This window comes from Lutra lutra, chromosome 15 (genome assembly GCF_902655055.1).
Source record: "Lutra lutra chromosome 15, mLutLut1.2, whole genome shotgun sequence".
NCBI lineage: Eukaryota > Metazoa > Chordata > Mammalia > Carnivora > Mustelidae > Lutra > Lutra lutra.
The window spans coordinates 27,062,790-27,076,157 of record NC_062292.1 but is presented as its reverse complement, the minus strand read 5'-3'; the positions used below and the strand labels follow the sequence as shown (position 1 = coordinate 27,076,157).

General features: G+C 44.3%; 1 protein-coding gene across 1 annotated transcript in view; it reads right to left on the bottom strand.

Annotated features, from left to right (window-relative positions):
- TNR (tenascin R) overlaps positions 1–13,368 on the bottom strand; it is a 402,664-nt gene that overhangs the window by 12,393 nt on the left and 376,903 nt on the right. Inside the window, exons 19-20 of the mRNA XM_047705613.1 lie at positions 4,743–4,894; positions 3,235–3,331 (exon numbers count right to left, since the gene is read on the bottom strand). Coding sequence (XP_047561569.1) covers positions 3,235–3,331; positions 4,743–4,894 — 249 coding nt within the window. The remainder of the gene's footprint in view (positions 1–3,234; positions 3,332–4,742; positions 4,895–13,368) is intronic.

The following is a 13,368-nucleotide window of genomic DNA, read 5'->3' as shown; positions in this document are numbered from 1 at the left end:
GGACTTCCTGATTTTGACCTAACTGTCCAGACTTTGAACCAATCACCTTGCATTGCTGGTGATCTCTGAGTCTTCCTGATTTCTATCTGCCTACTGAACTGAGGTCCTCTTGCTTTGCTGTCATATCTGATATCTATCAGAGGATGCCATGATGAGAATAAAGGAATAAAGCAATGGAAAGGAATTAGAGATTACTTAGGCTAATCTCGTTGTGGAAGAAGTGGTTGAAATCCACACAGGTGCTATTATTGGCTGGAGGCCACCTTCATCCTTCTGTTTCCCTATCCTGTTTGAGATTTAAAGCTTCATTTTGATTATAAGTTGAGGGCTGAGGGCTGTTTGCTGTTCACCAGGTTGCTGACCCACAACCTACCCTAGACTTGTGTTTGTGTGGATCTAGTAGATCCTGGGGATACCTGCCCTGGATGCCCTTCGTAAATGGTGGGCATGTCCCCCAGCTGCTAGATGTGTTGGCTGCTAACAGCTCACAGCTGCCTTCTTCTTGGATAATTGCCTTTGACCAAACAGGAGTTACTTCCCCTTTAGCAGCTATGTTCTCCCTTCCCCGTGCCTTGAAGCAGACCTACATTAATGCCTGATGTAGGGGGGTATGAAAGACCATCCCCCTTGTCCTACTGGGGACCAACTCTGAGGAGCAATTCATGCTCCAGACCTTCCCTGAGGATCAGACCAAAGATAACCTCTCACCCAAACTGCATTTTTGCGTAGTGTCTTCTGTTCTGTCTCACTTCCTCCATTCCCCTACTCCTGAGACCACTCCCTCAATAAATCCCTTGAAAAAGAATGTCTCTGGCTCTGCTTCTGGGGAACCCAACTTGGGATATAAATCATGGGTCATAGTTACCCTGAACCTGAGTATTGCTGCCGAACTATAGATCACCAGGCCATGCCTCGATTCAGCAGCCCTCACTGGCTCTCTATTACTATGGCATTATGTCAAGACTTCCCTTCCTGGCTTTAGGTACCATAATGTGCTTTTATTCAATCCATCTAACCTCATTTTCTTCTTTCCCTGCCCTGCGTCTTTGCTCTGGTTCGGTAGTTTCTTTCCTGTCCCATTTGCACATGTCAGAAAAATCCCTGTCTTTCCTCTTTTCTTGTCCCCTTCCCTCCTGCATTCTTCTTAGTCATGGATAGCCCAGAGCCTCCTCCACAAAGCTGACCCCTCCCCTCTCTGAGTATCTGTGCCTTCTCGTAGATCGTTCATTGGTTGGTACAGTGTTTCTCAGCATGGGATGGTATCTCTCATGATAGGAGAAATACTTTGGGAATGAGGACAAAATAACCTTAAACGTACAGGGAGAAAGCTATTTCCAAATCCTATTTCTTTCTTCATAGTTAAAGGAGAAACCTTAACTCAGATCCTAACCTCAACTCCCAGTCTCAGTTTGGTTCCAGTACTTGGCGGTGAAAACACCCAACGCTTGCTAACCTTCATTTGTACCACCAGCAGCAACATCAGGCTTGGGGCCCGTGTATTTAGCTGTCATTTAATAATATTAATATTGTTTTGTTTTGCTTGTATGAATTTTTAAGGCTCCTTTTTGTTTTGGCACATGATAACTAGCTTTCCATTTTGGGAAATGCTATGAAGTTTCTTTCACAAAACAGTCGATTTAATTAAATAAAGCAAGTGATACAGAGAAAATGTAAGTATAAGATAGTTCAGCTACTTCACAGATAATGCAAAAATCGTGGGATCAGTGCACAGCTGAGGCTGAGGGCTGGGGAACGCGAGCCCTGGGTGCCAGGGACCTGATCTACGTGCATTGTACTTGTCCCCCAAGCTGTGTGCCATCTCCTAGAAGGTAAAAATACTTCCTCCGCACTTGACTTCTCTCTCAATGTTCTTATCTTATAGTTTCATTACCTACATCACCCAACACAGTTCTGAGCCTCTCATAGGTACTCGATAAATTCTTATCAATGATGGACCTATCGGTGCCTACGCTTTAAGCACCTACCATCGCAGGCACCATAACAGGCAGGGGGACTAAAAGATGGCCAAGATGTGGTCCTAGTTCTGAAAAAAGTTTCCATGGTACAGTCAAGAGAGGGAGTGGCCAATTCTCCCATAGGCAGAGGGTGAGAAAACTGGGCAGCACAGGTTCTGTGGAGGACGAGGAGTGTAGCTGGGTCTCTGAATATACACAGGCAACAAGATGTACAGGGTAGGGGGATGGTGGGCTGGGAGAGGGTTCCTTGCAGAGGAAGCATTAATGATTCTGAATGTTTGGAGCTGGGTGCTGGCATGTGTAGGGGAGTGTAGGTGGGAGGTGTGGGGGACTTAGTGGTGGGGAGCAGGCTTCAGAAGTAGATTAGGAAGGGTCTTGTACCTCAGCGAAGGGGTTTGGCTTTCCTGCTGGCACTGAGGCGTCACTGAAAGGGTTTACAAATGGGGTTAACCACAGCTCAGATTTCGGGCATGAGGAAGACCGCCGTGTGGACAATGGAGTAGTCCTAGAGGCAGGGAGGTCAGGTAGGGAGCTGTCGTGTGAGTGTCCAGAAGAAAGACAGTGAGGCCCCAATGATGTAGGGACCGGGATAGAGGGAGGAGGCCACAAATAGGAAAGTCAGTTATGCGCCCTTCCCCCTGCCTCCCTGTATGTTTCACTATGAAAATCTAACCCAGGCTGAGACACAGGTAATCCATTTACTGCTTTCCGGTATTTCCGATATTCACCTTCTCACGCCAGCTCCGTTCTCAATCTGCACCTCCTGCCTGTGTCAGACCTCTGGGAGATGGCAGGACACCCCAAAGGCGCTTTTCATTTTTCTCTTCCCTTGCCAAGTCAGGCAATAAGATTCCTCCGGGGAGCTGGAGCAGGGTGACTGCCTCCTCTCTCTCCCTACCTGCAGGCTGCCTGGCAGGTGCCCAGCATCTGAGAGGTGACCCGCCAGCTGGCTGTGTCCTGCGCCCCCTCCCCCACCAGGCAGCTCACTTCCTCTGTAGTTGCCTCATGTCAAAACCCATCAGCATAAGAGACTATTAATGAGGATGGGAAGAGACAGAGCAAAGAAGAAAACACCACAATAAGATAAAAACAGATCAATAGCGGAGCCAAACAGAGGAAGAGGTACTGAAAGCAATTCACGGGCTGTCAACTTCTCAACGGACACGGTGTTTCGGATCATCCCAGATGGACACAGAAAGGAAGGAGGTGGACAAAGACCCAGAGCAGGGTTCCCAGGGAAAGCATGAAGGAGGATTACCCAGCCAAAACTCATCCTCCAGGTTCCCGAAGCCGACACGGTACTCAGCCCACTTGCGGAAAAAATCAGTTTGGCCGTTCTGCCGTCTCTGGAACACCTGTTGTGGGAGACAGGAGAGGAAACAACGTGATGCTAAAGAAAATAAACCCTCATGAGTAAAATCGCTGTAACTGAGTTTTCCAGCCGCCAGGAGAAAGATGCTCAGATCAGGAACATTGCTGTACAGAGCTCGGTATCCACATGGCTGTTTTCGTAGTAAGAGATGCTCAGAGCTCTCCTCTGGAAGTGCGGAGGTCCCTGAAGAATAGGCCAGGGTGTGCCTTTGACACTAATTTGCACCCCTGCAATGCAGAAAGGACTCAGAATCCATCTCAAGCCCCCAACCAGGCAAGGGGAAATAGGCTTGGCTCTCAAATGAATCTTTTGGCAGCACTGAGGGCAGTAGAAAGCATTTCTCACCAAAGAACAGGACCGACCCACATCAGCTAGTAGCTGTCACCATCCTATTGCAGGCAAAGCAACTGCATATCATTCATTTTTCCGAGCTGTTTAAGTGCTAATTTCATTTAACCTCCAATGCATCAGCCTCAGCTTCAATTTCCAATTTTGCTTTAAGGAGGAGGCACAAATATGTCAGAAACATAAAAGAGAATGCCTCCCCAGAGTAGCTTACGAGCATAGCCACCATTTAACTCCATTAAAAATCTATCCATTTTGCACCAAGAAAAATCCAGTGCTGTGTGTTCACAGCGCTAGAGGGGAACTGCGGGAGGGCTGGGGGGCTGTGTGTGCATGCAGGGACGGAGCGAATGCTGGGCTCCTTTAGGGTCAGGCTGAGGGAACTCTCCCGTATGCAAAGTGGGCTGCACCGGTAGCTGGGGCCATTTAGGACACTGTTCTTTCTCTTCTCTTGGTGTTGTCCTATTAGCTGTGGAGGGAGGCTGTCTCTTGTTTTCCTGACTGCTGGTGCATCTGGAAGGCTGTGGCAGCTCTGGGGAAGAGCCAGGGAGGCCAGGGAAGATGGGGACAGGGGTAGGCTTGGTAACTAGAGATGGCTATCCGTGCTCATCATTTTCCCCATATGCAGTCATCCCATAGAGCTCCCCATCGAGGCTCTCCTCCTTCTGCAGAGGACCCACTCTCTCTGCTCCTTGACTACAGCTGCATCCTTCAGCAGGCAAGAGTCCTAGGCCTATCAGAGCCATTCCTCCCTCTCCCTGGCACCCTCCTGCATTAACTATTGTACAGAAGGAACAGTATTCCTGGGGCCCCTTCACTGGGCCAGGCCACTGCTGCCTCGATATGCTTAATCGTTCCAGTGCTTGGCCAAACCCATGACTGCCTTGCTAAGCAAGGGCCCAGAGGCAAGGACGAACCCCACCATGGACAGGTGGAAGATGGATGAAGACTGGCCAGAGGATGGTGAAATTTGGATCCACAGACACCAAGCCAGATGGACCAGACCCTGAGGATGTTTGTGAGTGTGGAGAACAGTCCCAGATACTTACAATCCAGCCACCCCCATCGGTGGTCATGTCGCAGTACACCTGTAACTTCCGGCTTAGCTCTCCGTTGAGGAAGATGGTGTAAACCCCACTCAGAGTGTCTCCATTCATCAAATGCTGGGCACAGTCTTGAGGATGAGGAAACACCCGGCCCCCTGCATAGGAAAAGAGGCAGTTTCCAGAAAGGATCCTTTCTCCTACAATGTGTAATGACATCTTGGATTGGACAAGGTTGTAAACGGCCTTGTGGTACTTCATCAAGAACTGTAAGAAATCTTTACTGGATCTCAAGCCTTGTGTGGGGACCCCACATCATCCTGTGTTCCCCCCCTCTAACTGATGTTGGATTACTCGAACAATATACAGTTTGGGGGCATCTAAGGACCAAGGACCTGGGTTCACAGTCTGGTTCCTTTTCTTACCTATTTGTTTGGTTTTAGGCAAATGGCCTGACTTCCCTGGGTATCAGTTTTCTTATCAGTAAAACAAGGCTAATAAAAAATCCCCCCCCCCCATGAAGGGTGAAAGCGTGTTGATGTAGCTAGTGGGGTTATTCAGGTGATTATTACAGATGCATGGGCCACAATAGATCACTGTAGGGCCCACCTTTCTTTTTCTCCCCCCCCCCCTTTTTAAAGATTTTATTTATTTTGGAGAGGGAGAGAGTGCGCACAGGAGCAGGGGAGAGGCATAGGGAGAGGGAGAAAGAATCTCAAGCAGACTCCATGCTGAGTGCAGAGCCCAACATGGGGCTCGATATCACGACCCCGAGATCATGACCTGAACCAAAATCAAGAGTTGGATGCCTAACTGAGCCACCCAGGCGCCCCAGTAGGGCCCACCTTTCAAAGGGATGACAGGTATTAAGCAAAACCTTCCACCATCCTCACAACAGCATGAAGGAATGCCTACACAAGCTCAGAGCTAGCAAGAAGATGGATCTCTATTCCTTGCCCAAAACAATCTCCTGATTGGACTAAACAATCAGATGGCCATGTTTTACAGTTCAGTTTAAGTTTAAGGAAAGGGCAGGGGAAATAAATTGCTATTCATCTTTCAGAGAGGACAGCCCAATTTGTAGGACAATATCTAATTAGCTAAAAGAGAAGCTTAAATCATGTATCTTGAAGAGCTTAGCTTCGGGGCAAATTTTAATGCTTAGCAGGCAAGCCAAGAAGCAGAGATCCCACTGGAGCTGATTTCTGGACTGCAGGAGTGGAAAGAGCAAGTAAAAGGGAGAGCTTTCCATGTAAGGAGAAGTGGTTTGGGTGATCTGTGCATGCAGTGATGTTCAGGGTCAACGAAATGAGGCTGATTCTGTTTTGCACCCTTGAACTATAGCAGTTAGAAGGAGGCTGGGTAGGGACCTCACGTGTCAGTCACTACAGTGACCCCTAGTGGCGATACCGGCACACTACAGGTGCGCTGGAGGGCAGCTTGGAGTCAGCTGTGGGGGAGGGAGGTCTGAGCAAGTGGACCTCCTTGAACACCCTGGTCAACAGATCATCCTGTGTTAGGAAGAGGTCGTCAGGGTTTAGTAGATCTGTGAACTCTTAGCACAGGGACTGTCCAGCTTGCTGCCATACCATGGTCAAAGTTTGCTCCTACGTAAGGTAGTTTAGAACAAGGGCACTGCCTACTTCAGAGACAGTTGCAGCAGGGAGTAACAATACATTTCTATAGAACTTGTACTAGAGAAGGTGTGTTTTATTTCTATTTAATTCTTGGAAGAAACTTTAAGAGAAAGGTAGATTGTTATAGATCAGACAGATCACTATTTTGCAGAAAAGGAAACCGCACTCAGCAAGATCGCATAGCTTCCACAGGTCAGTTGAACTCAAGTTTTGAGACCCCAAGTCAAGTGCTCCCTGCACTTGGCTAAATAAGGAATAACATGTATACAATTTACAGGAGTTATATCTATCCATACAGCAGGGAATTAATTGATGTCTGTATTTATCTTACAAGCATCCCAAAGGCTAAAGGTACCTCAAAAAGTTCTATGTTCAAATTAAACATCTTTATCCTCCAAACTGGTTTTCTGAAGTAGCTGCAGGAAAGCTCTAAACTTTCATCTGCAGCATGTCCTAAAGCCTGACAGAATTCTTAAGCCCACGTATTCCTAGTGGTCATAGTTATGTGTCAGGGGACAGGTGGAAGTGAGCTCCTTCCCTCTCCCTGTTACACTGGGAGCACCATGATGATGTCCTGGCTCCCAAGCCTTTCTCTCCACCTGGTCTCTGCAGCAACCTGCCTGTCTGCGTTCCTTCTTCACTCTTATTTCATTGGCTGACTTTCTCATTTTATGAGATCAGCACAAAATGTTGTGCTTTTAGCTCATTCTTAAATAGTCCTTTTTTTTTTCTTAATCAATTTAACTCCTTAAAGGGGCCAGAACTCACAATCCCCCCCTCCCCCCGTATCCATCTTTCCCCAAACATCAAATTATAACAAATATACCTATAAGGGATGCCTGGGTGGCTCAGTCAGTTAAGCTTCTGACTTTAGCTCAGGTCATGATTTCAGGGTCCTGGGATCAAGTCCCACATTGGGTTCCTTGCTCGGTAGGGAGCCTGCTTATCCCTCTGCCTGCCTCTTTCTCTCACTCTAACAAATGAATAAATAAAATCTTTAAAAACAAACAAAAAGCAAAACAAAAAAACAAATACACCTAAAAAACCAAACCAAACTTTAGAATAGGTAAGTAAATGATGTTTTACGATCTTCTTCATCTTGTTAATATTTAAGTTATTGATACTTTCAAAAGGTTCAAACACATTTAGTTGTCTTAAAGGTAAACCTATCAAAAACAAATATAGTAATTGAGACGGCCTGCCCTGGAGACCTTTTTAGATACCTGAAAGAATGTCATATAAAAAGAGGAATTCATGTTTTTTTTAAGTCAGAAAATGGGAATAAAATCAACTTAAGAAAAAAGTGGATTTAAGTGGTGTCAAAAGTTTGGAGAGATGAAGCTCCCAGACTATACCTTGGGAGAGGAAGGGCTGTGTTTTCATCTTTCTGGGCCCCCACACTGGGCTGGTTGGTGGAGGAGCTCACCAGATGTGTTCAGGTCTGGTGCATGGTTGCTGGGTACACTTGTCTTACCTTGACCTCGTTGTTTCTAGATTTGATTTAATTTGTGGCATTATTGGAAAGTCAATCAATAAACATTTTGCCTGCATAGAATATCAGGAGCAACAACTGGGATTTTTACCTCCTGGGCACTTGGAGAAGACACATCTACCATGAAACCACTCTTCTCAACCTCTCTCCGGCCCTCAGTATTACCAGAGTTTTCCCTCCCACTACAGGTCCTCGATCAGATCATTACTCCTTTTCATCAGATGAGAGGAGGCAGAGGCTCACTAATTCCCAAATGGGGACTTTATTAAAATTCAGATTCCTGAGTTCTGTGGCAGATGAACTAAGTCAGAATGTTGAGGGATAGCAGGGGATCAGTGTCTTACCAGATCTCCCCAGATGAATCTGAAGAGCAGCTAGATTTGAACCCCACTCTTTCTCTGGTACATTTTCCTCTTCTCAAAGAGGCCAGGAGGTGGAATCAGTAAGCTAGACTATGCCCCTGAGGGTCCTGGTGGTCTGCTTTCTCTGCTTAGGTCCTGTGCTCTAGTGACTCTAGACAGAATTTCTTGGTCTGTCTGTCTCTCCTGCCCTCCCCTATTTCCTTCTTTCCCTTTCCTTTCCTGTCTTTCCCAGTAGGTATGTCTTTTTTTTTCTTTTTAAGATTTATTTATTTATGGGAAAAATAGAGAGAGAGAGAGCGAGACCATGAGGGAACATGAGGGAAGGGAGAAAACCTCAAGTAGACTCCCCTGGATAACAAAGCCCAACATGGTGCTCCATCTCATAACCCTGAGATCATGACCTGAGCTGAAATCAAGAGTCAGACACTTAACTGACTGAGCCACCCATGTGCCCCCAGTAGGTATGTCTTGAGCAGGCTGGTCGCATGATTTAGACAGGGTGGCACGGTAAAGGGAGGGAATAAGAGATTCTGTTTATTCTTGAGTTTAAACCTTGTGTTCCAGTTTTCCTATTAAATTCTGCTTTGAGAGTTCTTAGACCTTGGCTTAGCTAATAATAAAGAACGTACTGATTCTTACTCTGCTGGGTTCCTTGTGTGTATACTGTGATTACATACACTCATAGGATATTGTCGGGACAGATTTCAGGCATCCCTAACTCTCTGGATGTTATGCCATCTAATATGATCAGAAACTCACCTTTCACCCTAACATAGATCATTCCAATAATTTTTCCGAAGGCAGAAATTTTAGGACCAAGAGCAAAACTGGAAGGCTTTTGTTTCCTTTTGTACAGTAACTGGGGCCTGGCCTGACAAAGAGGCTTTGTTGTTGTTGTTGTTGTTGTTGTTTTTGTTGTTGTTGTTGTTTAAACACAAGCTGTGGTGATTGCCAGGTTAAGAGGAAAGCAATGCCTAGTGATCAGTACACTGAAGTGTCTCGTGGTTAAGTGTTTCTAGATGTAATTGTGAGATCAACAGGACTGAGGCACTCACTGGAAGAATTGCTCAGAAATTGGTTTGTGTTGGGCATCTGAAGGCTGAGTGCGGAGTGAAGTGAAGTGAGCTACGTGACACACAGCACAATCAGATTACCCTCAGCCAGCTGGGAGTGAGGGAAGAGACTTTTCTGTCCCTGCCCTATTCCTTACTTGTTTGTATTCTTGGATGTAGTCTTTAAAATGGCCAGGGTTGATGGCTTTGGAGAGCATCTGCCTCCTGCCCTCTCTTCTGGCCTTAGCATCAGGACCAAAGCCATGAGGCCAGGATTTCCCTCTGAGGACAGCCTGTGCACATCTCTGTGTAACTACACAGCAAAGTGTGCTATTCCACAGAAGTACAGGTGACTGCCTCTGGTCACCAGCGCTCAGGCTGTTCTTCCCAGAAGTGGGTTTCTGCTTGCAGGTTTGTGGAGGACAGTTTGAGGTCATGGACAGGGCAAAGTTACTTGTTCACCCCACATGGGCTGTGAAAACCTACCACTTTAGCCTCTTTAGTAGCATCTTCTAATTCATTTACCCGTTTATTCTTTTATGTATTTATTCAACAAACATATGGGGGGCATCTGTTGGGTTCTGAATACTGGGCTAAGAGATAATATAAAAAATGAAAGGATACAGTCCCATCTTTCAGATTGCTCACACTGTGGTGGGAGAAACAGACAATTATAACCCCAAGTTCTAAGTGCTCTGGGAAAGAGATAAACAGAGGGAACTATTAAAATGTGGAGGTGGGCATGTGGTGAAAATTGGTGCTGATGAGGGTAGGGTGAGCGGCAGAGCTTGGGATGGGACAGGATTAGCAAGCGCTAATCAGAAAGCACTTCTTATTTTAGGAAGTTAGAAGTAATCTGTAGAAGTTAGCTACAGACTGGTGGGGGAAGGGTGTCCCAAGTCAGCACAAAAAGCATGGTCTATTTTGGGAAACTGCGGAGTTAGCCAGAAGCTGGGTTGGGTGGATAAAGGAGAGCCTCAGGAAGGTAAGCAGGGACAGGATCATTCCATTTAAGGTGTTAAACCTTCTCAGGTAGGCTACAGAATGAAGAGATTACTGATGGACTTTAAGCTCAAGTTTTTAGAAAGATTATTCTTCCTGTGGGGTGGAGAATGAATTCGATGGGGGTAAGATTGGAGGTAAGACCCATTCAAGAGGGAGTCTGGCTGGAGAGGTGACAAAAACTTTTAAGGATGTAATAGGAATGGAGAATCAGCTGAACAATAGACAATTTGGATGCTTTTATTTGAAGCATTTCTGAGGAAGATCCTCAAGTTCTGTAGACCACCTGCCTTCTGCCCACCATGGGTAAACGCAATAAACTTCTGAATCTTCCTTTCAAAGATCAGCTGAAGACACTGTGATAGAGAAATGTTCTGACATAATTTGCCTTATTTCTTGGATTCATTTATATCAGGAGACCCAGTTCTAAGGCACATTAATTGATCAGACTGGCAGCTGTTAGCTCGGCCCCTCCCTGTGGCTCTTGATTAGACATGGCAGAGAGAGGGCTGGGTCACGGTAATACCTCCTGCCTTGTCTTTTCCTGCCATTCTGACCCTAATTATATTCACTATCCATTTTTTGGAAGAGTGATTTTTTTTTTATACTGTAGATGTGATCCTATCTCATCCTGTCTCTCCCTTGCCCCAAACCCTCCAATGGCTTCTTCAATGCAATGGCTCCAATTGCAATGACTTCTTGCAATTAGAGGAAAATCAAAAAGCCTTACCTTGACCTACAAAGCCCTATATGCTCTGGCAATGCCTTGTATTTCCCACCCTGGCTGGCTATTTTCTAATCTGCTGAACATGTCAAACTTATTCCTCCTTTGGGGTATGGTAATTACTCCTACTATGTCTGGAATGCTCCTCTTGCGTGATTCACTCTGATCATTCAAGTCCTGGCTCAAATGTCTCAGCTCAAAAGGAGGCCTTTCCTGACCATCCTAGTTGAGGCCAGAGTCTATGGTAGTGGAAGGAAGTGACAATCAGAAAATGCTTCCTCCCATACAAATTGTCCTAGAAGTTAGCTCTTGTATCTGTCCCTTTTCCATTAGTGTGTATTTTTTTAAAATAATATTATCAGTATTTGAATTTACCCTATTTCCTTCCTTTGTCTATTCCCAATTGCCTCATCCCTTTGAATATAAGTTTCAGGAGGGAGGGCATCTGGCCCATCTTATTCAGCACTTTATCCTCAGAACTTAGAACAGTGTTTGACCCATGGTAGATGCTCAATTAATATTTATTAAATGTACCATACTATGTGATCTATATCCACCCCTATGATTATAAAAAGAGAAATTAAAATTAGATTTTCTGAAAACATTTGGGACAATGCAATTAAAAACTGGCCAGATGGAATCCTGTGTATAGTGACATCTAAGTTCCTTCTATAACATTCACAATGCTATCCTACAACCTATGGCAGACAGTTTGATGTTTGGTGAAATTTACTGCCCCTATCCAATAAAGTGATCACATATCCCTGTCCTCCTGAATAGTATAAACAATTATGTATAAATAAATTTAAAAACTTAGATGAACTGGGCCATTTCCTTGACAATCACCATCTACCAAAAGTCACCCAAGATGAATGGTTAACCTGAATGATATCATAACTATTAAAGAAATTGACTCTGAAAAAAAAAAAAAAAGGAAATTGGCTCTGTAGTTAGGACTCTTAGAAAAAGAACCTTCAGGCCCGGATGGCTTCATTATTAATTCTTGCAAACATTTAAAAAAGGAACATCACCAATTTTACACAATCTCTTCCAGAAAATGGAAGTGGAGGGAATATTTCCAACTCATTCAATAAGGCCAGCCTTTCCTGATACAAAAAACCGACAAAAACAGTACAAAAAAAGAGAGAGAGAGAGTAGGTTAGAAAAGAGTTTTGAAGACCTGTTTTTGCTTCTCCCCCATATTGTCATGGACTAATCATTACCTACCTTTTCACATGTACTTTGTTCTTCTCTAATATACCCATAATAGACATAGCAGTTGATAACTCCAAAGGAACATGAGCCCACAGGCCAGAGTATCTATCATTAGAGAGTAAGACTAACAAGAAGGAAAGATCACAAGCACTGTGACATCCATCACCTGACGCAGAATTATTAGAATAGAGGGTCCAAGATTAAATTAAGCCTGATATGTCACTTTTTTAAGGAAGTAAGGAAGGATATTAACAATATGAAAAAAGAACAAAAATTATGAATAGTTAGCAGAGTTATTAGACATGAACAATGTAATAGTTGAAGGTAAGAACATAACAGATGGGATGAATGGGGGATTCAGATTCAGCTGAACACAAATAAGTGAATTGGATGATCAGATTGAGGAACTTTCTGAAAAGACTAAAAGTCAAGATAAAGAAAAGAAAACATAAAGACAAAGTTAAGAGATTTGGAGGAGAGAATATACATTCCAACATCTAGCTAAAGAAGTGCTAAAAGGGGGAAATAAAAACAAAGAAATGTTTAAAGAAATAATGAAGATAAATGTCTCAGAATTAAAGTTAAAACACCTCTGATTTACAGGGCTTTCAGAGTGTCAGACTGAGGATAAAAAGAAAAACACACCCCAAAACATATAGTGAAGTGGAAGACTGTAAAAAAGAAAGAAAACATTCTAAAAGCTTCTAGAAAGAGCAGCCCACCTCCAGGGGGAACACAGATCAGACTGACATCAGACTTCTCAGTGGCAACATTGGATATAAAAAGACAATTGAATACTTTAAAATATGAAGGAAACAAGTATTTGAACCTGGCATTTTATACCTCTGACCACACTGCAGTTCAAATGTGAGGGTATGATTTAAAAATGCTCTAGGCATATGAGATTTCATGAGGACTTGCCTTACAAAATCCTTTATGGAAAATCTAGACTAAGAACACAATTCAGAAGAGTAACAAATGTTAAAGTTCTAAAAAGTAAAAGTGATTAAATACTTGAGTAAAATGTCTTATTTTTGCCTTAAATAAAAGACTACCATAAAAGAAGAAAAAAAAAAGAAAGCCTATTTATAGCAACCCACAGCCCAAATCTAAGCAGGGTTTGTTGGGGGGGAAAGTGAGTGAGGGGG